Genomic DNA, 27805 nt, shown 5'->3' on the forward strand with positions numbered 1-27805 from the left:
TGAAGTATTTCTGTGGGAACTTGTGCCCAGTCAAAAGAGCATTTGTATGGCTGGCCACTGATGTTGGCCAAGGAAGCCTTAATTGATGCTCTAATTAATTCCAGAGCTGTTCAGTGAGGCTGAGGTTAGGGCTCTGTGCAGACCACTGGAGTTTCTTTAAATCAAGCTTTTCTTTTTTTTTGGTCTTTATAGCACTTGCTTTGCGCACAGGGGCATAGTCATGATGAAAGAAGAAATGGCCTTTCCTAAACTGTTGCTCCAAAGTTGGAAGAATATAATTTTCTTTAAATAATTGATTATTTTTTACACCTGTTAGCCATTGTTGTGGCTTTAATAATTAGAGAGGGTTTTAATCCTTGTGTCCAGATAGTGTGTTTTGACAAGAATTCTGCTAGATGCTGTACAAAGCTTTCTTCGAGTCAGGTCCAGAAACTAAGAGATTTATGGTAAAACTAGGATATTCCTGACTTGAACCTTTTACAGTCCTTTTACAAAATACATTCATATGTCATGTTTAACATCCTGGAATTCCTTTAGTTTGTACCAAAATGTGATTGTACAATTCCCTTTCTCACACACAATCTCAATCCTTTTTTGTCTGTTAGGTCTGGTGGTTGTTGCAAACTTGTGCACTTAACTCTTTAATAAACCCTTATATACAATGTAAAAAACATTTTTATTTAGTCCTTCAGCTAAATCTGCACATCTCCAGTTTAATTTCTCCTGTTGTATGAGTTCTTTTTTTATGATATTGCATCCAAAATATCATACAGTAGCATCCCACTAAACATGGTAAGAGGTTCAGTAGAATCAGCCAGTTTCCCTGTGACCAGGTCAACGCAGACAGTGTCACCCTGTTCCAGAGGAAGTATGATGTTAAACACGACCAGAGAGCCTGGCATGTGTTTGGCCTCAGCCATTGGCTTCTCCAGGCCCTCTGGTTGGTAGCCAGCTGAGTCACCACGAGCAATACCATTGTTAGACTTGGACAACACAGCCTCAATCTTTACATTCTTGTGGCCGGTCAGGACTGCGCTGAAGAAATAACGGCCGCTTACTGGTGCTGTAAATATCCCTGTTGAAATATAATGACAAGAGGTTACATTTGGACACAAAATGGACAAAAGGTATGTAGACACAGTTAAAAAAAGAGTAGAATAAGATTGGACAAGAGGGCAAAACAAGAGTGAACAGTTCAAGAGTAGAATATTCAAGTTATACTATTTGAAACATTACACAATAAGCAGGTGATAACAATTTGGTAACAGATGAAGGCTCAGTTTTTGCAAGCAAAGACACTTTGCCAAACTTTATGAGGAAATTGTTACTCAGTTAAAAAAGCACATTTATTAATAAGACTGCAAAAATGTACCAACTACAGTACATATAATTGGAAAAATACAGTAAATATAAGGGAAAATCTCAGTTGTGTAGGGCAAGGCCAGAAACCACTATTAAATTTGCATGACCTTTGGCCTTTAGATGGCAATGCATGATAAACCATCATGCTATGTGATAAATAGAGCCACATAGGCTTGGAAATATTTGGAAGAAGCCATAAATCAATTCTATGCAGAAACGGTTTTGAATACTCTGTGCTTGAGCTCATCTCAGATTGACCAAAACACAGTGGAAACATGCTCAAGTCAGATGAGTCCATGTTTCAGCTAGTTTTCTGGACTCTTTGTGTTTAAAACCAAACTCTTTGTGAAACAGTTGAAACATCCAGACTGTTATCAGTGAAAGGTGCAATTGATGCCAAGAGACATATGCTGGCATAAACACAACATCTTTTTCCAGGAAGTCAATTGTTATTTTAGCAAGGCGTCATTCTACAGTACATGTGCTACAATAGCATTGCTGCCTCATTAAAGAGGTTAATAAAATTAATAGTGAATGGTGACGTAACATGGTAGTAAGCATGCCCCTGGCCCAGCTTTTTTTGAGTGTGTTGCAGTTATCAAAATCAAAATTTACAAAATACAATCAAGTTGGTTTGTGAAAACCTTAAAAGTCATGTATTTGTACTTTTGTTAATTAAATAAAGGCTTGGCAGATGATTTTTGGGTTTTTACTCAGAATTGCTTCCTTGCTTTACTCCAATTTATATAATGAAAGCTTTCATAGTAACACCCCACTTTTGAATAGTCGGGAATACCTGCATAACATCTAGCCAAGAGTTCCTGCAGTCTATCATTTATTGATGTGTCTACAGATACTGCTTCATCCTAATCAAATTGCAGTGGGTCTGGAAACTACTCGGAAACACTGGGATCAAAGCAGGAATGCACCCTAGGTATGGCACCAATCCATCACTGGGCAGCACAGACGTATTCATTTACACACTTACTTACATACAGGGCCTGTTTACATAGTTTTTGCATGTACTGGGAGGTGAAAGGAAACCAGAAATCCATAAGAAACCTATTCAGACATGGGAAAAGCATGCCAGACTCTTCACTGAATGAGCTGTGCAGTAGTCACATTACATACAGATTCTGCTAATTCAGGTAATTTAGCATGTGGTTCACTGTTCTCTGAGTTTGTAGTGTTTGATCTTCAAACCCATACCTGGTAAAAAGCTTTGTGCTTTTAAAATAAAAGTTAAATGAAGCCACACCCGCATTCTCAGCCTGCTTTCCTACATGTCTGCTGGGATTTCCTTTTAATTAGCCACATAGCGTTAGGTAAAATGGACCTTACTTCACTGCACTCAGTCAGCAATCCAATTAATCTGAATGGTCAATATAGTTAAGGGTTTTTTACGTGACCCATTTCATCAAGATAATAGCTAACAAATCATCTCCTGGTTCACTACAGAGCAGACTTGACCACTGAATACCTCAAAAATGGCCCACAATCCACTTCGGTTATATGTCACTTGTCAAAAACATATGCGCTGTACAATCAAGTCCCGTGGTTTTCAAGATGTAACATAAATCCTCCACAAAGGGGCTTTCTCATACATGTTTATTTAATTATTATTATTTTTCTCTGCTACCCTTTTTTAGCAAAAAACCCTAGTATAGTTGGTGCTATTAGCATTCCCTGACATCCATCAAACTCAGATCATCATCCGCTATCAGGCTCCTATTTTGTGATCTGTAATTTTATACAGCAGTGAATGAAATCAAACAGTTTCAGAGTCAAATCAGTGTGTTTACACCACTTGAGCACACATCTTCCATTGTGCATTGTGATCTTAGGCTTGTGTGTGGTTGATCTGCTACAGAAACTAAATATAAAAAATAATATTAATAATAATTAATAAAAAGTTCTTCCAGAGGAAGTGTGGAACTCCTGATGAGTGTTGCATTTAGGAACAGATCATTTTCAAACTACCTGCGCCTTTATAATGGATTTTTTTGCATATGTTTGTATTGTTTGTGGCAGAAGCTTATATCAGCATGCAAACTCAAAATTTCAGAAACTCTAAATAAGACTAGCTGTAAGTGTTCTGGCCTACCTGTGCGTGGATTGTAAGACTCCCCTTCGTTGACAAAGACTGTGTTGAATTTAATTGTGCCTGCACCAATTTGTGGTTGTGTGAGGGCTGCTGAAAAGGACAGTCTTGGTACTGCTGCATCATCTCCTGGAGGACCTGTTAAACAAAAATACCACACTCATAAGGATGACTCACTGTGTCAGTGAAGTTCATTCTGCCAGCAGTATGTACTTGGACTGTCTCTGATTCCTTCAATGTACTGTATACATACGTAACTGGTTGGCACTGTGATGGTGCAAATGCATACTTCTTCTTATTCTTGTTTTTTTTCACCCTACCCATCTTGTGTTTAATACAGTGCCAGTCTAAGTTTCAGTGCCATCTAGTAAAATCTGGGTGTTCGTGGGTGTTCTGGGTGTTTGTGGTTAAATAAAATGCTGTCTACTAAATAGCTTTCAAACAGTTTGTTGACATTAATGTGGCACCTAAATGTAGAAGTGAAGGCTTACATCTTCAGTATATCTATAACCATCACCCTTGAAGAATTTTTCAATCTATCCTTCTGTGTGGGTGCAAAACAAACGAATAATCCTCTTCTGGGTCCACATTCTTGACTTGGCACCATTTTTACATTGGATGCCCTTCCTGTTGCAACACTCCTTATTTTATTTGTACTTGGGCAAGGCACTGAGAGCATACTAACAAGCACACCTCTCAATGGCTAGGCTGTTCAGCCGACAAACCCCCTCAGACATAGCCAATCATGTCTGTTTAGAGATTTAAACCCTGGATCTCAGCGGTAGTTGGCTAGCCTATTTTAGTGCAGTGTCTGCTTGAGTACCCAAAAGTGAAGCATTTGTATTGCTCCAAAATAAATCTAAATCCAAAAGGATGATATTCAGAATACAGTTTTTTATCATTTGAGGTGAATCATTATTTGAATACAGTATGACTAAAAAGAAAATAGTTGTCACAATTTTCTTACAGAATTTGGCTACATTTAAACTGCTGTTGTGGGTTCAAGGTTAATTTATAATGACATTTATTGCTTTTATTAGAAAAATCTGCACTCTAATAAAATTTAGTCAGCCTAATATTACCTACATTTCTTGCATCTTTAGTAGCTAAAATAAGTTCAGTAATAAAATTTTATATCAGGGACAAATTTTATAGTAAATTCAAAGTGTTCTGAATATGTTAACATTTTTATTTATTGTAACACAATATTTTACTAAATCGATTTTAGTAACAGCCAGCAACTCTGTTTTTAAAGTATGATAGCTAAAGCTCTCCCCATGTGTGCTTCCACGTCTGTAAATTATTGCTGTGTAAAATAAATGGCCGATAAATACATTTTAAATATGCGTACCTTCTTCACCTCTTAGACCTGAAAAACAAAACAAAAACAGTTATAACTAATACTGTAACCTGTATAAAATATCTTTTTTTCTGATATTCATAGCAAATTTGTTCAAACCTGGGGGTCCCATTGGTCCCTCCCTTCCAGGCATGCCTTGGGGACCTTCTATGCCAGGTGGGCCCAACGGCCCCGGCAAGCCTCGGTAGCCCATTTCTCCTTTTGGTCCAGGTGGTCCTGAAAAAGAAAGCAAATCAAATTTGCACAAAAGATTATGTGAAAATATCGCAAATATGGAAATTTCGTATGTGAGGGAAGAACATCTAAATGTCATTTGATGTTTAATATGTTAAATGTATATGTACACAGTTGTTAAAACTTTTTTGTTCTAATAAAAAATTTTTACCAAAATGTAAAAATATTTTCTGATGGGGTACGTATTTTTTGTCAAATATGACAAAAAATCTGTTAAAAATGCAAGTAAAATAAATAATGCAGTGTTCCTTACATTTACTTGATTGCAGACAGTTTGAACTAGGGATGCATCGATACCATTTTTTCCCAACCGAGTACGAGTACAAGTACATGTATTTTTGTACTCGCCGATACCGATACCTATTTAGAATGATGCAATCTGGAGCATTATGGAATAGTTTAGTTTTTAGTGTAAAATAGTGCAGTGGAACAGTTGCTTGGGTTGCCATCACTAATTGTAAAAAAAAAAAACCCACCGCACAGACATCATTGAGAAAGCTTCTGACAAGCTAACGTTAACGTTCATTAATAAACGCACGTAATTAACATTGTGCACATCATACATGCGATGCGATTCTGCTGATTGAAATATTTACTTTAAAAGGATAATACAGTCCGATCCCATCTGAGCCGATTCTATCAGCACATACATTCGTGGTTCACCTCGGTAAATCGTAAACGACTCTGAGTCGGCTCCCGCTCTGTGGTAATAACCAGTATAATTAAGCCTGAGCTTTATAATGTAAGCGAGTCACACAAAATGTTCTGTAGTATTTGGTGTTTATTTACAACCGCAACATTCATTATAACAGTAAACACGGAGAGATGACTGAGAAAAGAAACTGCGCTTAAAATGAGTCGACTCCTGAATCACTTGTATCGACACTGTGAACAGAGTATTAAAGACACACACACGTCCTATAACACGTCCTGTAACCGGTTGTCTTCGCTGTTAGCTCTATTTAGAAGGTTTTTTTTTTTTTTTTCAAACGTAACTAAATAACATTAAACGTGCGTACAGGTTGAAAATCCCTGCGTTTACGCAGCAACGTGCACTAGGCACAAGGTATCGGATGTTTAATATCGGAGCCTCGTTTGCGAGTACGAGTACGAGTTAATGAGCGCAGTATCGGGCTAATACCCGATACCAGTATCGGTACTCATGCATCTCTAGTTTGAACCTGAGATATTTCATGTTTTATCTGCTCAATTTCATTTTATTTGTTAATATACCTCCATTCCTGCATTTCAGGTCTGCAACACATTCCAAAAAAGTTTGGATGGGGGCAATTTATGGCTAGTAATGAGGTGAAAAAACTAAATAATGATGTGATTCCAAACAGGTGATGTCAACAGGTGATTGTAATCATGGTTTGGTACAAAAGCAGCATCCAGGAAAGGCCGAGTCTTTGATGAGCAAAGATGATCAGAGGATCTCCAGTATGTCAACAAATGCGTGAGAAAATTATTGAAATAATATCATTAAACCATTCAAGGAATTGAGAGGAATTTCAGTGTGTGAAGGCCAAGAGTGCAAGCTTAAGCTGAACGCCTGTGATCTTCAATCCCTCAGACGGCACTGCATCAAGAACCACCACTCAACAATAGCTGATATAACCACATGGGTGAGGGATTACTTTGGCAAACCTTTGTCAAGCACTACAATACAAAGTTACATGCACAAATGCCACTTAACTTTACTGGGCAAAAAAGAAGCCTCATGTTAACCATGTCCAGAAGCAGCGTCGACTTCTCTGGGCTCTGGACCATCACACAGTGGAAATGCGTATTGTGGTCAGATGAATCAGCATTCCAGGTCTTTTTTGAAAAAAAGGGACACCGTGTGCTCCGGATCAAAGACGAAAAGGACCATCCGGACTGTTATCAGCAACAAGTCCTAAAGCCAGGGTCTGTCATGGTATCGGGCTGTGTCAGAGTCACTGAGATTAGAGCAACATATGCTGCCTTCAAGACATCATTTTCTCCAGGGACGTCCATGTATTTTTCAACAAGACAATTCAAAACCACATGCTGCACACATTGCAAAGGCATGGCTGCGGAAGATTAGGGTACGGGTACTGGACTGGACTGGCCTGCAGTCTTGATCTGGCCCCAATAGAGAATGTGTGGAGAATTTTGAAATGAAAAATGTGACAATGACGACCCCGTACTGTTGCACATCTTAAGACGTGTTTGCAGGAAGAATGGGACAAAATAAAAGCTGAAACACTAAATCACTTGGTATCCTCGGTGCCAAAACGTCTTTTAAGTGTGGTGAAAAGGAAGAGCAACATTACACAAAGTGGAAATGTGTTGCAAGTCTGAAATGCAGGAATGGATGTTTATTAAATTAAGGAAATGAAGTTGAGCCGATAAAACATGAAATATCTCAGGTTCATCCTGTCTGCAATCAAATAAAAGTCAAAGTAAATGTAAGAAACTGTGTTTTTTATTATATGCATTTTCCATGCTGCCCCAACTTTTACTGATTTGGGGTTGTATTTTTTAAAGGCTCTGTATATTTTAGTCAACAATCAGGAGTTTACTCACCAGTGAAGTCTTGCTCGATGAAGGTCTGGAACTCAGCAATCATGTGCAGTAGTGATGAGTTGAGGTTGTTTAACTTGCCGTGGATATTCTCCAAATGAACATTCTCAAAAGTGTCTATGGCTTGTCCTTGAGTAATGACAGTAGCATTGAGCCCATTAACACATGTCCAGAGTCCTGTTACCTGTCTGTTCAGCACATCCTTGATCTGTAGCAGACTTTCTGTGACTGAATCCATCCTGCCACAGACGTTTTCCAATTTCAAAAGCCTCTTCTCCATCCCCTCTCCAACATGTTTGCACTCACCCATTTCAACAAACATTGTATTATTCAATTTCTGTATATCACGTCCAATTTTGTCAAAATGCTCCTGACTGTTCTCCATGTGCTTGTTGAACTTCTCTTGGATATTGTCAATCTCTGAGAAAATCCTGTCTTTTGAGGATCCCAAGTCAACTATTGTGTTTCCATGTCTTTGAATGGTGTGTCCAAGCCCTTTCAAAGTGTTATTAATAGAGCTGAAGGTCTGGATGACTTCTAGGTGCTCACCCTGAAGGGACTTGAGTTCCTTTTCCAGTCTGTTGGTTATGACATTTTGAGAGTTAAGGTGTTTTTGGTGTTCACTCATGCTATCCTGGCATTTTTCAACCTCCTCCTTAAGAATTCCTACCTCTTCCTGCAAATTTGAGCACACCTTGGAGCATGTGGTTTCATTAGATTCAACCTTCCGCTGTAGGTTGGTGATTTCACTCTGGCATTTTTTAAAAGCCCCATTGGTTGTGTTTCTTAATTTGTTAATTTCATCTTCTACGTAACTGAAATCAGATCTGCAATCACCACAGTTATTGCCTAACATCTCTACTTGGGTGACTATGTTATTGAAGTTTTTGCCATTTTCACCCATCAAAAGGTTGATTTTCTGAACGTTGTGATTTAGGTCTGAAATTTGATTCATCAGGGAGTCACCAGACACTGAGAGATCCTTCAGTTTGGTGTCAAACCGCTGGATTTCTTCTTTGTTGGTGATGACCCTCCACTCCAGAGTTTTTACAGTATCTTCAGTTGTTGCTTGTTTTTCCTGAGAAGCACATGTCTCTGCACATGCAGCAACTGCCAACTTCAACAAGTCATCACTGACTGATGTCTTGTTTTTCATCTCAGTTATACGATCCCTGTGGTCATAAATGGACTCCTTAAGTCCTTTCAAATCCACCTCAATGTCAGAAATTCTAATTCCATGACCATGATTTTGACCATGGACAGAGTTGCGTATTTGACTGATTTCTCGCTGCAATAGTTCCTTCATGCTTGTCTCGGTGTGAGAGCATTTCTGCTCAGCTTTCCTCACAGTTCCATTCAGTCGCCGTTCCAAGTCTCTCAGCCGTTTTTTTAGTCTCTCTTCTAATGAGCCTCCACCTCCATTGGTCTCCTTTAAATAATCATTTTGACGTTGTATGGAATCAACCAATTCTGCATTCGAACTAACCTTCTTTTCAACGGCATTGACTCTCCTCTCAAGATCCACAATGGAGTCACAACAGCTTTGAGAGTGGAGCAGCTCCCTCTGCAAGACCTCCACCGTCTGCTTGTGATGCTGCTCCATAACACTCATGTGCTTTTCTAGGGCCCGGATTCGCTCCCGGTCCTCCTGCTGCTGCTGTCTAATGTTCTCCACTCCACTTTGGCAGGCAGAGCAGGACAGTGAAATGCGATGCTCTAGCTCACGTAGAATTTCTTCTTTCAATGTATTATAGCGACCTCCCCTGTCTAGCTCGTTGCCCGCACCATTGGTATTGCCTAGATGGTTGTTGATAGTGGTTAGGGTTCTATCATGTACTTGAGTCATGTTGTTAAGCAAATCCAGCTTAGTCTGAATACTGTTAATGGTTTCCCTCATTTCTGGCTTGGCAGCATCAGCAAGATTTTGTGACCACTGTGACTCCTCGATTATTCTCTGATTTACTCTATGTAAGGTGGACTGCATGTCATGGAGCTCCTTAGTCAGACTGTGAATCGTTTCCTCAAGTTGTGTGATCTTTTCACTGTCCCCTTTTCCTAAGAATCAAAAATAAATAAATTTAAAATTCAATAAATATGAAACTTTTATTTGGAGTGACATTATTTCTTTTGTTTTGGATTCCCTCATATCATAAATTAAATTATATGTTCTGTACTGTTTCAAGGTCCATTAAGACCAGGGGTGCACATAACATTTTTGGTCTGGTTCTCAAAGGAGCACCTGAGGTTGTTGCTTGGTGCTCACCTTGTACAATGCACGAATATCCTACAAGTGCTCATAATTTCCCTCCTGACTGCTCTGTGGCAATATGTTTTAAGTCACTGTCATCACTTGCAGCCACTTGAATTTGAATGGCAGGTAGTAGCCTCCATATTTTCAACAGTCTCTTGCCTCCACGCAGACCATCTAACAGACATCCCAAGTCTCCCGGAAGTTCCGGGAGTCTCCCATATATACATAGCAGCTCCCTGATGCCCGCAAGTCAGATAAAATCTCCCGGAATCTAGAATAAGTGGCCAAGAGCGCGCACGCACGCACGCACACAGGTGACACAGACTTTATTTCTCATCGTGTATTAAATCCGTTATCTGATATACAATCTAGTGCACTGTGTAGGGAACATAAATCAATTGTCTAATATACTGTCTAGTGCACTATGTAGGGAACATAAATTCTTTTCTAATATACAATCTAGTGCACTATGTAGGGAACATAAATCTATTATCTTTCACACTAACTAGTGCACTATGTAGTACACATTAATGTGTTTGTGATGTAAACAGTTAGCTTAGTAGCTCAGTTAGCAGCTCCTAAAAGTTCTGTTATCACCCATATACTTTGGTGTGTGCGAGAGGTTTTTTAGCTTTTTTAAGGGGGGGGGGTTTGCAATCAGCTAACGGCGCAGTTTTCCAGGGTGTGGGCGGTACACAAAATATGCACAAGGGAATCCCCGATCGCAACCATCTGACGCAATTTGGGAACTACTCCGTTGTAAACCACAACGTTGACTGCAGCTCCGTCTGTGCAAACTGAAAACAACTTTGTCTTTTGGTACGCAAACGCGCTTCTCGTTAAGACATTCATTAATAAGTACTACGTAAAAGACACCGCAGGTAGCACCGCTTTAAATTTGAATCCTGGATCCCAGAAAACGTACAAATAATATAATCAGCATAACAATTAAAAAAAAAAGTGTGGTTATATTTATTATACTGTATATGAATAATGACTGCTAATATATTAACTTAAACAAGCTTTTGATAGTCTACAATGTGGTGCTTTAACAAAAAGAATCAGACTAAAAGAAATCTGACCTTATGTACAAATGACACTGACACTGTCAGTTTTACCCGAAATATTGGCCGTTTGGGCGTGGGCGGCACGCTGGCTAAATGGGTAGCACTGTGGCCTCACAGCGAGAAGGTCCTGGTTTTGATCCCCAGGTGGGGCGGTCCGGGTCCTTTCTGTGCGGAGTTTGCATGTTCTCCCCGTGTCTGCTTGGGTTTCCTCCAGGTGCTCCGGTTTCCTCCCACAGTCCAAAAACATGCAGCCAGGCTAACTGGAGATACTGAATTGTCCTTTAGGTACCTAACCGCTAGGAAGCATAAACCAGTGCATTGTAGTGCCGGTAGCAAGCCCGGATAAATAGGGAGGGTTGTGTCAGGAAGGGCATCCGGCATAAAAACTGTGCCAAATCAATAATGCGGATCACAATCCGCCGGCGACCCCTAACGGGAGCAGCCGAGGAAATATATTGGCCGTTTGGGCGTCTACACAGACATTTGTTTCTGGGAAGCAAAACCCTGAGATGGAGTAACCCTGTGTACAGGGTACCCTGACTTGCGTCCAGTGCTTCCCGCAGCCACTCTGACCAGTAAAAAGTGGTTGATCAAAATTAAATGAAAAAAATGTCTGATTTCTTTCCCCCATTTGCTCTTAATCTAATTGTCACTATTTCACCTGCATGAATCATACCACTAGCACGACCTCCTGTGCAGGCAGAGGAGGGCTGACATATCATACGCCCCACCTGATGCAAGTAGTCGTTAAAAGCATCTTTTCATCGAACGCAATGGAGTCTCAGAGAAAGCTGCATAGGATTAAGAGAGACAAGCTAAGTACTCCAGATCGTCCATTGTGATCACACAACAAAATATGCCACTGCCCCAAGGCAACAATTGCATTTAGTGTAAAGTAATTCCATACCTTCTCCACCTTTCAGTTCATTCCCAGTACTCGATCCAGTCAGTGATGTAGACGGTCTACCAGTGCTGATCTGAGAATTGGTGTTAGGACCATCACTGCAGTCTTCACCTGAGTAGCCATGACAGCACTTCCACTCCATCTCTGTGGCCATTTTGTAAGCAATCTTGTACTTTGGTCTTCTGTATGTCCGATATCTATCAGTTTATGAGAAATAATACATAAGTCATACAGTACATTTAGTCCACACTGGACACAGGCTGCGTCAGTGATAGAGAGGCTTCTCCACTCATGTTTAATTGCCACCCAGCACCACTGGTGGACTGAGTAGTGGTAATGTTGTGATAACTCAATTTTCACCCCCAATCTTTTTACCTTATTACTTTCTACTTTTCCCTGTGGTCATGCATTTAGCTGTGTGTGCGTCACCAATGTCCCTGTGGGGCGAGCACATGTCCACATGAGTTTAACAAGTCCCTTTTCTTTTCTTTGCAGGCGTGTGATGCCCTACTCCACTAATGCATTCTTCTGTCTGTTCTATCACCTCTATATACACTATATGGAAAGAAGTATTGGAACACTTACAAATTACACCTAAAAAAGCTTTCATAACATTACATTCTAAATTAATAGGCATTAATATGGAGTTGTTCCCCCTTTTTCAGCTATAACAGCTTCCAATCTGCTGGGAAGCCTTTTTATAAGATGTTGTGGGAATGTTTGCCCATTCATCCAGAAGACCATTTTCAAAGTCAGACACTGATGTTGGAAGAGAGGGTCTGGCTTTCAATCTTTGTTCTAGTTTATCCCAAAGGTGTTTGAGTTTGAGGTCACGACTCTGTGTGGGCCAAGCAAGTTCCTCCACACCAAACTCACCCAACCATGCCTTTATGGACCTTGCTTTATGCACTGCGGCGCAGTCATATTGGAACACAAAAGGACCTTCCCCAAACTGTCCACATTGGCACAATGCAGTCAGGCAGGTAACATTCTTTTCACATTTGCCAAACCCAGAATAGTCCATACGACTGCCACATAGAGAGGTGTGATTCACTCTACAGAATGTTTCCACTGCTCCAGAGTCCAGTGGCGGTGTGCTTTAGCCACTCCACCGACCGTTTGGCATTGTGCTTAGTGATGTAAAGCTTGCATGCAGATGCTTGGCCATGGAAACCCGTGCCATGAAGCACCTCGGCGCATAGTTTTTGTGCTGACGTTAATGCCAGAGAAGGTTTGGAACTCAGCAGAGCATTGGCGACTTTTATGCACTATGGGCCTCGGCACTCTGCAACCCCACTCTGTAACTTTACATGGTCTTGAGTTGCTGTGGTTCCAAAATGCTTCCACTTTACACTCACAGTCCCAATACCTTTGTCCATATAGTGTATATAAATAAATACAAAAACATTAACTTATGTAATAAAAGGTGGTAGTCATTTGTAAGTTCTCTTTTACTTGTAATAAAATTACATTAACACTGATTTAAATCAACTTCACTCCTAATTCATGCCTAATTTGATATGAATTCCTCAAGGTGTTATAACATTTCCTTCAAGATTTTGGTCCATGTTGACATGATAGCGTTACATAACTGTTGTAGACTTGTTAGCTGCACATTTATGCCACACAAAAGTGCAACACTGATTTTGGTTTTAAAAAAATGCACAGAGCTTATTGTCATGTTCATAAAATCAACTGGAGATGAATTTTGCAACATAGTTCATCATCTTGCTGGACACATTATAAGATAGTAAACTGTAGCTATTAAAGGATGTGGATGGTCAGCAACAATATTCAGATAAGCTGTGGCATTCAAACTATGCTTGATTAGTATTTGTGGCCCAAATAAGTGACAAGAAAACATTTCTCACCCCATTACACTATCATCACCAGCCTAAACTGTTGACACAAAACAGTGGGATCTAAAAATTGATGATGTTTACAGAAAAATCTGACCCCACTATCGCCATGTCGCAGCACAAATGATGATTTATCAGTCCAGGCAACATTTTTTTAATCTGTGGCTCTCCAGTGTTTGTAACTACAGCCTTGTATGTAACTCTTGCCTTGTCCTCTGTTGTTGTAGCCTATTTAACTCAGGGTTTTAAATGATTTTTTTCTGCTTGCCACTGTTGTATGAGTGCTTACTTGAATTATCACAGCCTTCATGTGTTTCACCCCAACATTTGTTTCCATTCTGATGTTTTAGATAATGGAAAATATAGTCTACATATACAGTTGGAGCAGCAGTAAAAAAAATCATCTGGCATCGTCATTAGGTGGTGATTTTATAATAAGCAGAAGAAGAGCCATCAGTAATGGACATTGCTTTCACTGTCAGCTATTTTGTCCTTTTGTTTAAGGCAGTTTTAACTATTCTTTCCTCAAGGCTAGATAGGTAGCTAGGTAGCTAAATAACTTTTTGTGTTGTAAGGTAAATAGTAATAAACTAAAAGCTTGACTAGCACTAAGAATGATGCTCTGTATGTTTGGTTAACTACATACAGACAGCACTATAATTATTGGTACCCTTGGTAGAGATTTGTGGTTGATTAGTGTAAACTCACACTGATAGTATGAGAATAAAATAACCTTTAATTGAAATTTATTAATTCTAAGAAAAATACACACTTTTTAACAAACACACAGGAGGCACAGCAATAAATTATGCTAGCCCGCTACCACTGGGATCTAGGGTTCGATTCCACAGTGGTGCTATCTGCTGATCAATGTCTACATACTGGTGATTGGCTATCTCTATCGGGTATGGCAGAGGTCCCACGATGGATTAGCGTCCTGTCCGAGGTGTAATCCCAAGCCCAGTAATTCTGGGGAAGTCAACCCACCACAAACCTGACCAGGATAAAGCAGTGGTAGAAATAACAATTAAATGAGAAAATTAATTTCCTTTGTGATTTATCAACAGAAAAGAAATAAGAGGACAGTGTGCAGATTTTGATTAAGAGTTTTACAATAACAGGAGCTGATTTAAATCTGCCTAACAGATAATTTTGCCTTGTATTTTGCATCTGCTGAGAGTGAGGAGGATGATTAGTGGGGCAAAAGATTATGGTTGGAGATTTGTAGAAGTTGATAGCATTGTTGTATAGTCACATTATACAAAAGAGGTTTTTTTTCCCAATAAACACAGGGTGGGTTTAACAAACAGAAGGTAATGCAATAAGTTAAGTCTAAAGACTCTGGGAACTTTGTCAGAGTACATGACATTGTTTGTCGACTTAAAAAAGGACCTGAAATGTTAAATTAATATCGAATTGAAACCTAAAACTAACCTTTTCCCCTTTTTTTGTTTAGAATTTGCTACAATAAACAACTAATTCATACTTACAGTCTGAAATTTACTTTTTCATTAACCATTACTGACATATTTTCACGACTCTTTTTAGCCAACTTTAGCAAGGGGGGCAGTTATTTTTTGAGTTAACAGCTAATCCACTCTCTTCTGTGTAAACACAGCAACACAAGTTACTCTTCTGCAAAATTCTGCTTAAATGATTGAGAAAGTGTTCTTGGGGGCAGCACAGTAGCGCAGTAGGTAGCGTTGTTGCATCAAAGAAGGAAGGGTCCTTTTTTGTGGAGTTTGCATGTTCTCTGGGTGCTCTGGTTTTCTTCCCACAAGTCCAAAGACATGCAGTCAGGCCAACTGGAGCTACTAAACATTGTCCTAAGTGTGTGTGTGCCCTGGGATAGACTGGCAACCTGTGTGTGGTGTTTCCTGCCTTTACAGACAATAAATTAATGAATGAATACTTACAACAAAGCCCGGGAGCACTGGCCCCAACAGTGCTGATATTCTGGCTTCACGTAGGTCTCCACTCCATCCTCCATAACACAGGTAACAGTTTTCATCACCACATACGCACACCAGTTCCTGTTAAAACACAAACACACACACACACATTTTAAATGGGGTTTAAAGCAAAATGTGGCAAGATTGTGATTATTACAGAATTATTATTGCACACACAAACGGCACCATACACAAATACAAACAAGCCAAGTGGCATCATTCTCCCAGTCCATTATTATACTTCTAAACTCTGATTAGATACGGCTGACAAAAAGGTCACCAGTGGAATTCTGTTCCCTCTGACTGGAAACAAACCAGGCCATGCCCAGATAGACCCCATGGGGAACTTGAGCCCTGATCTTTCACCCTCAGACAGGGTAAGTGCTCATTGTCTGGCCTGTGTGATAATAGTATTTTATATAGCCTCGGGGTGGCTCATGGTGGCTCCAGTCACTGGTCTGAAGTGTGGTCAGAATTCTGAGACCAGGGTCTTAACCCCAGCTGTGCTATTGTTTCCACTTTGAGGAGGCACAATTGGCTTAGGCTATTTCCAACGGACTGGGTCGGTATGTTCTGACTGGCTAAACTGACTGAATCACGTTAGGCCTGAACATTAATAGGAATTTTACACTTACGTTTTTGTACTGTCTTATTTATGAAGTTATGTCAAGCACGCTTGTTGTTTTTCTACATGAATGTCAAGCACATCAGTAAAATTACCATATATTGTTTCTATCCTTCAAGTTGGCTACAGACTGTCTAACTCTATCGAGTAATTAATTTACTTTATATTTTCTTATTTTTTTGCTGGATTTCCCCCTCTTTATGTCCCAACTTAGTCATTTCCAAATCCTGATTATGAATTCGCTGCTGCTTTCACAGCCCCTACCACAACCAAGATCAGGAGAACCAGATCACCACACGCCACTTTTGATGCGTGTCCTATCTGTGGCCACTTTTTACCACCTGCCAATGTTGGGTTCCCACGCGGAGCCGTATCAGGTACCGGGAGCCACACTAAGCTCCATGTGACACACACACACACACACACATACACTCGCGCATATCACAGCAGCAGCCAGGTCGGTGGCTCAGTTGAGATTCGAACTTGCAAATAGTATGCCAGCGTGTTAGAGCCTAAGTTGTTGTCCAAAGCATGATTTGAAGCAATGCTGTACAGTATCAAGGATGAACACTCTACAGCATGAGATACTTGGCAGCCCAGTTCTGTACTTAACAGTACAGAAATATTAGTTTTGTTGTTTACCGTTTTTCCGTAAAGACCTGTCCTTTTATGACACATAATCATTTCAAATTACTTTGGGCTTCATCAGGGTGCTTTAAGTTTCGTTAACACCTGAAAACATGCAGAAGGAAGAAATTAGTAAGTAAATAGTTGTGTAAATTTGGGACCAGTGGCTCCAAACCCACCACAACCAAGATCAGGATGTGTTTACAAAAAATAAATGAATTGAAAAATGAACCTTCAGGTTACAATGACCCCTTTCTTCTAGTCTAATTTGTTTTGTTCAGCTTAATTTTCCATCCTTCTTCCAATATCATCATTGCTATCAAAAATTAATCTACTGCTTACACCACCCCACACTGATCGAGAAGAGCCACAGACTAACAGTGCAAGCACAGTTGGCGAGCTGATTCACGCACAGACAGTCACACTATGCACTCTGTGAATAACCCACCATTCATGCAGATGCCTTGACCACACAGCAGAGATCGCATTTTTCAGTCAGCTTACCCACCTTAAGCAAAGCCAGTTGTGCCTGGTGGACACTAGAGATAGCAGTGCTAAGATTCAAATGAGAGTTACCAGAGCCAATTCAGCAGCATTTTTTAACATTGTGGTACTACCAGCTGTTACCTTGACAGGCTGATAACCTGCATATTGTTTATTCAGCTGGACTGGTGCTAAATAAATGACAAGTGCTTGGCCCCGGCATGTCTACTAATGTCTCCTAGCACCACATGCTTTTTTGCAGCAGGCAACATCTGCTAACATTACTTTTAATAGCTTTTCATATTTAATTTATTAAATCTATGCTGCAAGCTTATTGTTTCTAGGACAGTTTTGCAAGCAATATGACCTCACATAAATCTTCAACAAAATCCAAACTTTGCACTCAGATTGATCAACCAGTGTTGCTCACAGCAGCGCAACATATTCATAACTTCCTGTTTCAAAGCATTCGTACAGGCTGTTTCATCCTTAACATAAAACAGCAGACATGCAAACAGTTACTTAAAGGATACAGCCGGTGTGATCTGTTAACTGCCTCAAAAGAACTTCTTGATTGAGCATAAAGAGTTTTTTGGGGGTTGGATTTAGAGGTCGGCAAAAGACTTGCAGGTCAGACTTAAGGACTCTTTGAAGGTCTGCTGTCTGGTTGTGTCACACCCACCCTACTGAGAAAGATACTGACAGCTTCTTTGAGATTCAAAATCGGGCCAGTGCCCCTGCCATTTGGGTCTACTGATGCGCAGAACTTAAACCTTCAATAATCAAGAGTGAAATGATAAACCAGTACTAAGTGACAAAGCAGCTTAGGATTGATCAGGTTTGTTTTACTTTTTTCTTTTGTTATAAAGCACTTTAAGTGAAGTGGAAAAGCTGACCTAGATTAGCACTCATACCACTGGGTACAGTGTATTACAAAAGTGAGTACACCCCTCACATTTCTGCAAATATTTCATTATATCTTTTCATGGGACAACACTATAGACATGAAACTTGGATATAACTTAGAGTAGTCAGTGTACAGCTTGTATAGCAGTGTAGATTTACTGTCTTCTGAAAATAACTCAACACACAGCCATTAATGTCTAAATAGCTGGCAACATAAGTGAGTACACCCCACAGTGAACATGTCCAAATTGTGCCCAAATGTGTCGTTGTCCCTCCCTGGTGTCATGTGTCAAGGTCCCAGGTGTGAATGGGGAGCAGGGCTGTTAAATTTGGTGTTTTGGGTACAATTCTCTCATACTGGCCACTGGATATTCAACATGGCACCTCATGGCAAAGAACTCTCTGAGGATGTGAGAAATAGAATTGTTGCTCTCCACAAAGATGGCCTGGGCTATAAGAAGATTGCTAACACCCTGAAACTGAGCTACAGCATGGTGGCCAAGGTCATACAGCGGTTTTCCAGGACAGGTTCCACTCGGAACAGGCTTCGCCAGGGTCGACCAAAGAAGTTGAGTCCACGTGTTCTGCGTCATATCCAGAGGTTGGCTTTAAAAAATAGACACATGAGTGCTGCCAGTATTGCTGCAGAGGTTGAAGACGTGGGAGGTCAGCCTGTCAGTGCTCAGACCATACGCCGCAGCGCACTGCATCAACTCGGTCTGCATGGTCGTCATCCCAGAAGGAAGCTGACGCACAAGAAAGCCCGCAAACGGTTTGCTGAAGACAAGCAGTCCAAGAACATGGATTACTAGAATGCCCTGTGGTCTGACGAGACCAAGATAAACTTGTTTGGCTCAGATGGTGTCCAGCATGTGTGGCGGCGCCCTGGTGAGAAGTACCAAGACAACTGTATCTTGCCTACAGTCAAGCATGGTGGTGGTAGCATCATGGTCTTGGGCTGCATGAGTGTTGCTGGCACTGAAGAGCTGCAGTTCATTGAGGGAAACATGAATTCCAACATGTACTGTGACATTCTGAAACAGAGCATGATCCCCTCCCTTCGAAAACTGGGCCTCATGGCAGTTTTCCAACAGGATAACGACCCCAAACACAACCTCCAAGATGACAGCTGCCTTGCTGAGGAAGCTGAAGGTAAAGGTGATGGACTAAACCCAATTGAGCACCTGTGGCGCATCCTCAAGTGGAAGGTGGAGGAGTTCAAGGTGTCTAACATCCACCAGCTCCGTGATGTCATCATGGAGGAGTGGAAGAGGATTCCAGTAGCAACCTGTGCAGCTCTGGTGAATTCCATGCCCAGGAGGGTTAAGGCAGTGCTGGATAATAATGGTGGTCACACAAAATATTGACACTTTGGGCACAATTTGGACATGTTCACTGTGGGGTGTACTCACTTATGTTGCCAGCCATTTAGACATTAATGGCTGTGTGTTGAGTTATTTTCAGAAGACAGTAAATCTACACTGCTATACAAGTTGTACACTGACTACTCTAAGTTATATCCAAGTTTCATGTCTATAGTGTTGTCCCATGAAAAGATATAATAAAATATTTGCAGAAATGTGAGGGGTGTACTCACTTTTGTGATACACTGTAGGTTTTTGCCATATTATGCCAAATTGGCCCGAATAAAATGTGAGTAAACGGCAGGTTTAGAAGGAAACCATCTCAAAATCATGCAGGACACAGACAAGGAGCAGGAGTCACAAATATTGATTTTTTTTATATTAAAAAGGAATCACAAAAACACATTTACACACGCTCACACATAGGGCAACTTTCAATAGCTCTAATTGGCCTGACTGCATGCCCTTGGACTTGCGAGAGAAAACCAGAACACCTAGAAGGAAACCCCTGGTCATCTGGCTGTGTTTGTTTATTGTCTATTACGATTTTAATGTCATGTTTTACACTTTGGTTACATTCATGACAGGAACGGTAGTCATTCATTACACAAGGTTCATCAGTTCGCAAGTTTATATCGAACACAGTCTTGGACAATTTAGTGTCTCCAATTCACCTCACTTGCATGTCTTTGGACTGTGGGAGGAAACCGGAGCACCCAGAGGAAACCCACGCAGACACAGGGAGAACATGCAAACTTCACACAGAAAGTACCTGGACCGCCCCACCTGGGGATCGAACCCAGGACCTTCTTACTATGCCACCAAGCCACCCCGATTGATTACTGTTAGCAGTTGTTGTGGCTGAAACACATGAACTAAAAAAATATGACTTTATTGTGAGTTTGTCCATACAGTGTGCACAGCGCTCAAAAAATGAAGGGAACACTTAAAATCATACATTGGATCTCGTTAAATTAGTAATTTCTGGATTCTAAATCACACCAAAAATCAAAGTGAAAAATTTAATTTAGTGCTAATGTGGTGCAGCAGAAAAACACGCTAGCCATCAGAGAGCTGAGATCTCTAGATAGTGCTGCTATCAGGCACCTACACATAAACATGACTGGCTGTGTATCTGTAGAGGAGGGACAATGGCTGATACAGGGATCTTATTTTTCACTGGGCAACTACAAACTCTGCTGATTACAGATGGCAGCGCATGGAACCGCAACCATGGACAGCAAGCTAGCTACTCGATCCACCATCCCACTGACATGTGACATGCTTCTCTCTTAAAGCTAAGCTAAAAAAGAACAGAGAACAAATTAGTGGGATTCAGTTTCGAGGAAATAATACACACTAAAAATGAGGAAGCCTTTGGCAGTTCTCTCTTCAAAAGGATACAGAGTAAAATCGCACACCACACTCTATAGGTCCATATGCACATACATACAGCTAAGGTGTGAAAACATTCTACCAGAATACAGCAACCAACTCTGTGTAAATTACGTGCGAGGATTTGTGCAGAAACGCCAACATTCTCTCAGTTATTACTGGTTATTAGTGCTCTGTACTGCATGTTTTAGTACATGCCACGTTAAGCTTTATTTTTTACGTTAAGCTGGTTACTGGTTTTCGTACTGTCCGGGTCACTTTTACCACGTCATATCACACAGTTCATCTCTTTAAAAATATCAGTGAATATCAGCGGCAAACTGGCTAAAAATGTAATCAGGTGAACTTTAAAAGATGAAACTTCAGTGCCAAAGCGGTATGAAAGCACCCAAACTTCTACACTGTGACACGGCCACAGATGACGTCACGGTTTCGCGCTGAAAAACCAAGTATTTTGTGGTGCAAAAGTAGAACTCTAGTTCGCTGTCTGGAACCTCTTTTCTCCGATGGAAACACACGGAACCAGTTTAAAATCAAGTCGGTGGAAAAGGGATATTTGTGTTCCATCTATTGGCTTTAGGCTACTTTTTACTAGCCTATAATAATAATATATTAAACCCATTAATCCAGAATATGTTTGGCTATTAACCTGCCAACTTCAAATCACGAAGGCGAAAAACACTAAGACCGTTTTCTGTACTTAAGCCCAGATGGTTGAATTAACTTACACTTGGTGTCTCTTGCACCCTGTCATGTAAATAAATCATAATGTAAATGAATCATAATGAACTAGTGGTTGTTTTTGTCTATTATTATATATTGTTGGTAGCCTCAGAATCTGACTAGTAATAGCATAAGGATGTGAAAAAAGCACTTTTGTAGGTTTCTCTGGACAAAAGACTCTGCCAAATGTCATAACATGAATGTAAATATGTTGACACACTTTCAAGATGTAATCAATTTAAATTTTTGTCTTCATCGAACTCCATAGGCAGATATCAGGCTCTTTGTCCAGTGCATTAAGTACATTTGTGCCAAGTATTTGCTTTGCATGTGCTCAAATCCAGTAACATATCTAATAATGAAAACAGAACATATCACTACAGTTTTCTTCACCCTTCATGAGTGTAGACAGTTTTACTAAATATTAGAGTTCAACTAAATGGACCATTACTTATAAAAAAAAAAGTATAAACAGCTACTGTCTTACAAAGATCCCTTTCATTCATTTACTACCACACAGCACAAATGTGTTTTTGTTCAAGACCACTCATAAAAAATCAAGCCACTGTTTTTTTTTATAGTTATATTAGTTTCTGGTTTGCCTAGATGATTTCCATCAAAATTCTTCACTAAAGAATTTTGATCAAAACTATATGTCTGATTATCTCCTTAAGCAAAATGTCACCAGATTTTCACGGCCCAGCTAAGTTTCAAATTTTCTCTGTTCCCAACACACCTGGTACAACTTATCACCTAGTTATAAAGCATTTATGTGGGCCCAGAAATGAGAATACAAATATTAGCTAAAAGATGTTTACTGTAAGAAACTAGAACAGCACAAATTACCTATATTCTGTGACTGGCACAAATCCCAGTGAATAATTGATCCTGGCAGATTGTACTTCTACAGAAGAGTCGTGCTGTTTTCAAATGTGGTTAGGAAACATATAAGGTTTTGTACATGCGGTGTGCTTTAACCATGCACATGGGCATGGCTGCTAAAATATGAATCCAATTAACTTCATCAGAAACCCAAATTTAGGCCTGATATATAATATTGCCAGTTTTGGTGAGCAGAGAACATAGAATGCCAATTTGGAAAGGTGAGAGCTACTGCAAGTTCTAACATTGAATTCTAATGTTTCATACTTCTGTAAAAGCATATAACTACAACAGACACTTTAGGGTAAGGATACAAATGTTACAATTTCTTTAAACCAAAAAGCTTATAGTCTTCAATCAAAATATAAAACGCATTACAATGTTCCATATCATCAAGTATTTATACTTTATGTAATAAACTGAGCATAACATAGTAAATGTGGCAGTTTATAGACCAGTAAGATGATTATAAACACCATAAGCAAAACCAATGTGGCATTTAGAATGTGGATTTTAAGTAGAGCCAGTAACAGACATTTCATAACAAGTGCTAACTAAACATTTTTTTTTATTTTACCACCGCTTTATTCTAATCAGAGTTGTGGTCAGTCCGGTTTCCCCAGAACCACTGGGCATAGTGCAATAACAAACTCCAGACAGAATGCCAATACATCACCTCCAATATCTCCCCGCCCACTCAGACATAGTTAAACATGTCTGTAAGTAGACACCCAGCTGACCAATAGCACAGCTGGGGTCGACTGCAGTAGTAGTAGTATAAATAACTGCAATGCCACTCGAGTTCCCACTAACCAAACATGCTGGTCGTAATGAATAAAGAAGTAGTTGCTATATTTACACTCTTACTGACAACATTAATGTGGTTATTATATAAAATAATCAACTTTAAATGTGGCTGTACACAGAGCTGGTGTATGTGCACTGCACTGTGTGGGTAAGTGTGTTTCAGATCAGCACTCTGTATCAGAGATGGGGACTCAAGTCTGCACACACAGCGACTTCAGACTTGACTCGTGACTTGCAAAAAATGACTTGTATACAACAAAAGTCAGCAACATTAGTCACGTGTGACAGTTATATACAGTATATACAGTATATGATCCGACATCATTCTGATCATGTAATTTTCTGCTCTCTAATAATTCCGGCATAGTGATGAAGCGTCACTCCCTACTTCCTCCTTTGGATTGGGATCTCACTTAAAATGGAGGAATACCCTACGCAGTGCACTTCACTGGAACAGCTGGTGTGAATGAAACGCTCCTACAGAATTGGCGCTAATAATTGTAAGGACCGCTTCCTGAACCAATCAGACCTTCTGATTTTAATTTTTAGTTTTAGTTCATTTGTATTTATTTAGTTTGCAGTATCACACAGATGATGTGTCAATGAAAGGCCTGTTGGCTTTCTAACGAGATAGTGTTTTACTTCACAACCGGGAAAAGTTTGGAGGTTTTTAATTATATGCACACATTTACAAAATAACGGATTATATTTCTAATGGGACCCACGGTTATAAATTTAATAACATCTGGAAATACAGAAGTTAAGGTAAGCAGTGGTTATGGATTTTTTTGCTGTGTTTTGGATTTTGGCTGCTGTGCCGTGATTTATTGCAAGCTTTTGTTTTGCAATGAAAACCAAACGTATTAATTTAAGCTTTTAACTGGTACCTTCTTGTTACGGAAATTACATTCATTTGCACAATGACTAGGAAAGTAAAGGCACGAAGTAAAACTGCCAAATACAGTCGCTAATCTGTTTTTTTTTTTATCTGAACTTACATATTATTTGTTTCTACGCTACATTTTCAATATATGTTTTGTGTAGATTATAATGACTCGTGACTTGACTCTGACTCTAGCCTAAAGACTCGTAACTTGACTCGGACTTGTATTTTGTGACTTGTAAACATCTCTGCTCTGTATAGATCTGTAACTCCCAATTGGAATCAAGTGGCGGTTGCTGGAAAATCATTTAAATTAATTAAAACCAGCAGTATTACTCAAACAATGACTTCTTCGTCATTAACTAGATATCATTGACATCCCTTTTTAAAAGCAATTGTGCTCTGAGCCAATGCCATTATTTCTCAAACACTGTGAAGCCTCTCCATGATAGTACTCGAAGTACTCTGAAGTACTCTGAGCTTATGTAAACTACTATAAGTTGCCTTCTTCATAATAACAAAAGCCAAAAAAGGGCTGATTTGACCAGAAGCTCAAACTTCTTTGGGTATGTTGGTTTTCTGGACATTTGGCTGTAGATTTCAAATTATATTGAGGCAAAAAATTGCATATGAATGAAAAACCTAAAAAGCTGGTTTTACATGGCTAACTCTTGATGGCTCGTTTTGTTTTTGTTTTTTTGTGCAGTGTATTATACACTGCCTGGCAAAAAAAAGGTCACCACCTGGATTTAACTAAGCAAATAGGTAAGAGCCTCCCATTGGATAATTACTGCATGGGTGATTATGTTTCAGCTGGCAACAAGTTATTTAACCCTGATGCAGTGGTTAGCTTCTCATTTGTTAAACAACCATGTTGAAAGACACATCCTGTGGTCGTGGAAAAGATGTTAATCTGTTTTAGAAGGGTCAAATTACTGGCATGCATCAAGCAGAGAAAACATCTAAAGAGATTGCTGAAACTACTAAAATCGGGTTAAGAACTGTCCAACGCATTATTAAAAAGTGGAAGGACAGTGGGGAAACATCTTCCAGGAAGGAATGTGGTCGGAAAAAAAATCTTGAATGATCGTGATCGGCGATCACTTAAACGTTTGGTGAAATCAAATGGTAGAAAAACTACAGTAGAACTCAGGGAAATGTTTAATAGTGAAAATAAGAGCATTTCCACACCACAATGCGAAGGGAACTCAAGGGATTGGGACTAAACAGCTGTGTAGCCTTAAGGAAACCACTTGTCAGTGAGGCTAACCAGCAAAAACGGCTTCAATTTGCTAGGGAGCATAAAGATTGGACTCTGGAGCAATGGAAGAAGGTCATGTGGTCTGATGAGTCCATATTTACCCTGTTCCAGAGTGATGGGCGCATCAGGGTAAGAAGAAAGGCGTCTGAAGTGATGCACCCATCATGCCTAGTGCCTACCGTACAAGCCTGTGGGGGCAGCGCTATGATCTGGGGTTGCTGCAGTTGGTCAGGTCTAGGTTCAGCAACGTTATGTACCCAAAGAATGAGGTCAGCTGACTACCTGAATATACTGAACGACCAGGTTATTCCATCAATGGATTTTTTCTTCCCTGATGGCATGGGCATATTCCAAGATGACAATGCCAGGATTCATCGGGCTCAAATTGTGAAAGAGTGGTTCAGGGAGCATGAGACATCATTTTCACACATGGATTGGCCACCACAGAGTCCAGACCTGAACCCCATTGAAAATCTTTGGGATGTGCTGGAGAAGACTTTGCGCAGTCCAAATCTCCCATCATCAATACAAGATCTTGGGGAAAAATTAATGCAACTCTGGACAGAAATAAATGTTGTGACATTGCAGAAGCTTGTGGAAACGATGCCACAGTGAATGTGTGCTGTAATCAAAGCTAAAGGCGGTCCAATGAAACATTAGAGTGTGTGACCTTTTTTGGCCAGGCAGTGTATTTAACCTACACAAGCTAGCCATTTAAATGACAAAATGCCTATTTTCTAATGGTGGAACTAGTTTACAGATAGAACAAGGTCACATTGTTTTATCCAGTGCTGTGCACATCAGAATGTTCCACCAGTTAACATTTATTATGGAACTTTGTATTCATTATTTATTTCTCTGCATACTGTGTTTCCTTCATTTTCCACAACACAAGCAATCTATGTGCTATTTAAAATGCTAGAAAATTAGGTGTTTTATGCTGGCATGTCGATGTGGTGGGAAAGTGTATTGAAAGAGACCACTCATTATATCTTTTGGGTTAAAATAATGTAGCGTCGCCACTGGGGGGCCGGCACGGGCTTTACCCAGAAAGCCTTGCGGCCGTGGTATCCAGGCTTACCGTAGCCGTGTAGCCCAGTGTTGGGGATGGGTTGGCTGCGGTGAGGGCTGGATAGGCAGCTATTTGTTTGTCTGTTTGTTGTGTGAATATCTATGTGTATGAATGGTTGGCTTTAAATAACCATCTGGCGGCCCCGACGCCCCTCCTTTAATACTTGCTGGTGCCACATTGGTGTCAGAAGTGGGATTGTGGCGTTTGGGTGGCTCTGGTGGTTCGGTGGGCCAATATGCCCGGTCTGTCTGAGTGCGCTGGCCCAGGTGGCTGCAGGGGCAGGGTGCCCGGTGCAGCAGTGGGTGGAAGGGCGGCTCGGCAGTGTAAGGGGGCGTGGTGCGGACAAGGAGCCACCCAGTGAACGCTGGTGAGTAGGTCACCGGGACGGTTGACCTTTGGGGAGGGGGCTGTGTAGCGTCGCCACTGGGGGGCCGGCACAGGCTTTACCCAGAAAGCCTTGCGGCCATGGTATCCAGGCTTACCGTAGCCGTGTAGCCCAGTGTTGGGGATGGGTTGGCTGCGGTAAGGGCTGGATAAGCAGCTTAATGTTTGTCTGTTGTATGAATGAGTGTCTGTCAAAAACCACTGAGTGAACTGCCAAGGGCAGCTCCTTCCTACTTGCCGGCGCCACATTTTGTTCCACAAGTTGTGGAAATTACTGAGAAAGCATTTGTTGGTAGGGTGATGTATTATATTAATTACTGTAATACATTTAATATAAGCACAAGCCGTCAGTAACTGAAACTGTGAGGCATTGGTAATGTTAACGGTAATCCATACAGCGCCTACTTTATCGACATTTTTACCTTACATTGACGCTCCTTCTATATTAAGTCACATTACACGCGTAAAATTGTATACTTTCCCATTCAAATAATGTAAAACAAACAAAAAGACATATAATTTACAGAGTCTTTTAATTTTTATATATGCTAATTAGCCTGTACGGAATACAGTTAATTTACGTTACCAGTCCAAACGTTCGATGTAGCCCATGTTAAAGCTTTTAGAGCAGGGGTGTCAAACTCACGGCCCGCGGGCCACATCCGGCCCGCCACGTCATTTGATCCGGCCCGCGAGAGGTTTAACGACTGTACGATTGTTGTGATGGTTCGAGTCGTTACAGAGACGCGCTTATAA

General features: G+C 40.4%; 1 protein-coding gene across 1 annotated transcript; it reads right to left on the reverse strand.

The window, feature by feature from the left end:
• Positions 1-658: 658 nt before the first annotated feature.
• emilin1a (elastin microfibril interfacer 1a) lies at positions 659-27805 on the reverse strand. The gene is made up of 8 exons (XM_063001244.1): positions 27636-27805; positions 15602-15718; positions 11830-12023; positions 7608-9659; positions 4923-5039; positions 4815-4832; positions 3467-3601; positions 659-1075 (listed from the first exon to the last, which is right to left on the reverse strand). The coding sequence occupies exons 1-8, from the start codon at positions 27659-27661 to the stop codon at positions 744-746; spliced, it is 2991 nt and encodes a 996-aa protein (XP_062857314.1). The 5' UTR covers positions 27662-27805; the 3' UTR covers positions 659-743.

Source organism: Trichomycterus rosablanca, chromosome 9 (assembly GCF_030014385.1).
Source record: "Trichomycterus rosablanca isolate fTriRos1 chromosome 9, fTriRos1.hap1, whole genome shotgun sequence".
NCBI lineage: Eukaryota > Metazoa > Chordata > Actinopteri > Siluriformes > Trichomycteridae > Trichomycterus > Trichomycterus rosablanca.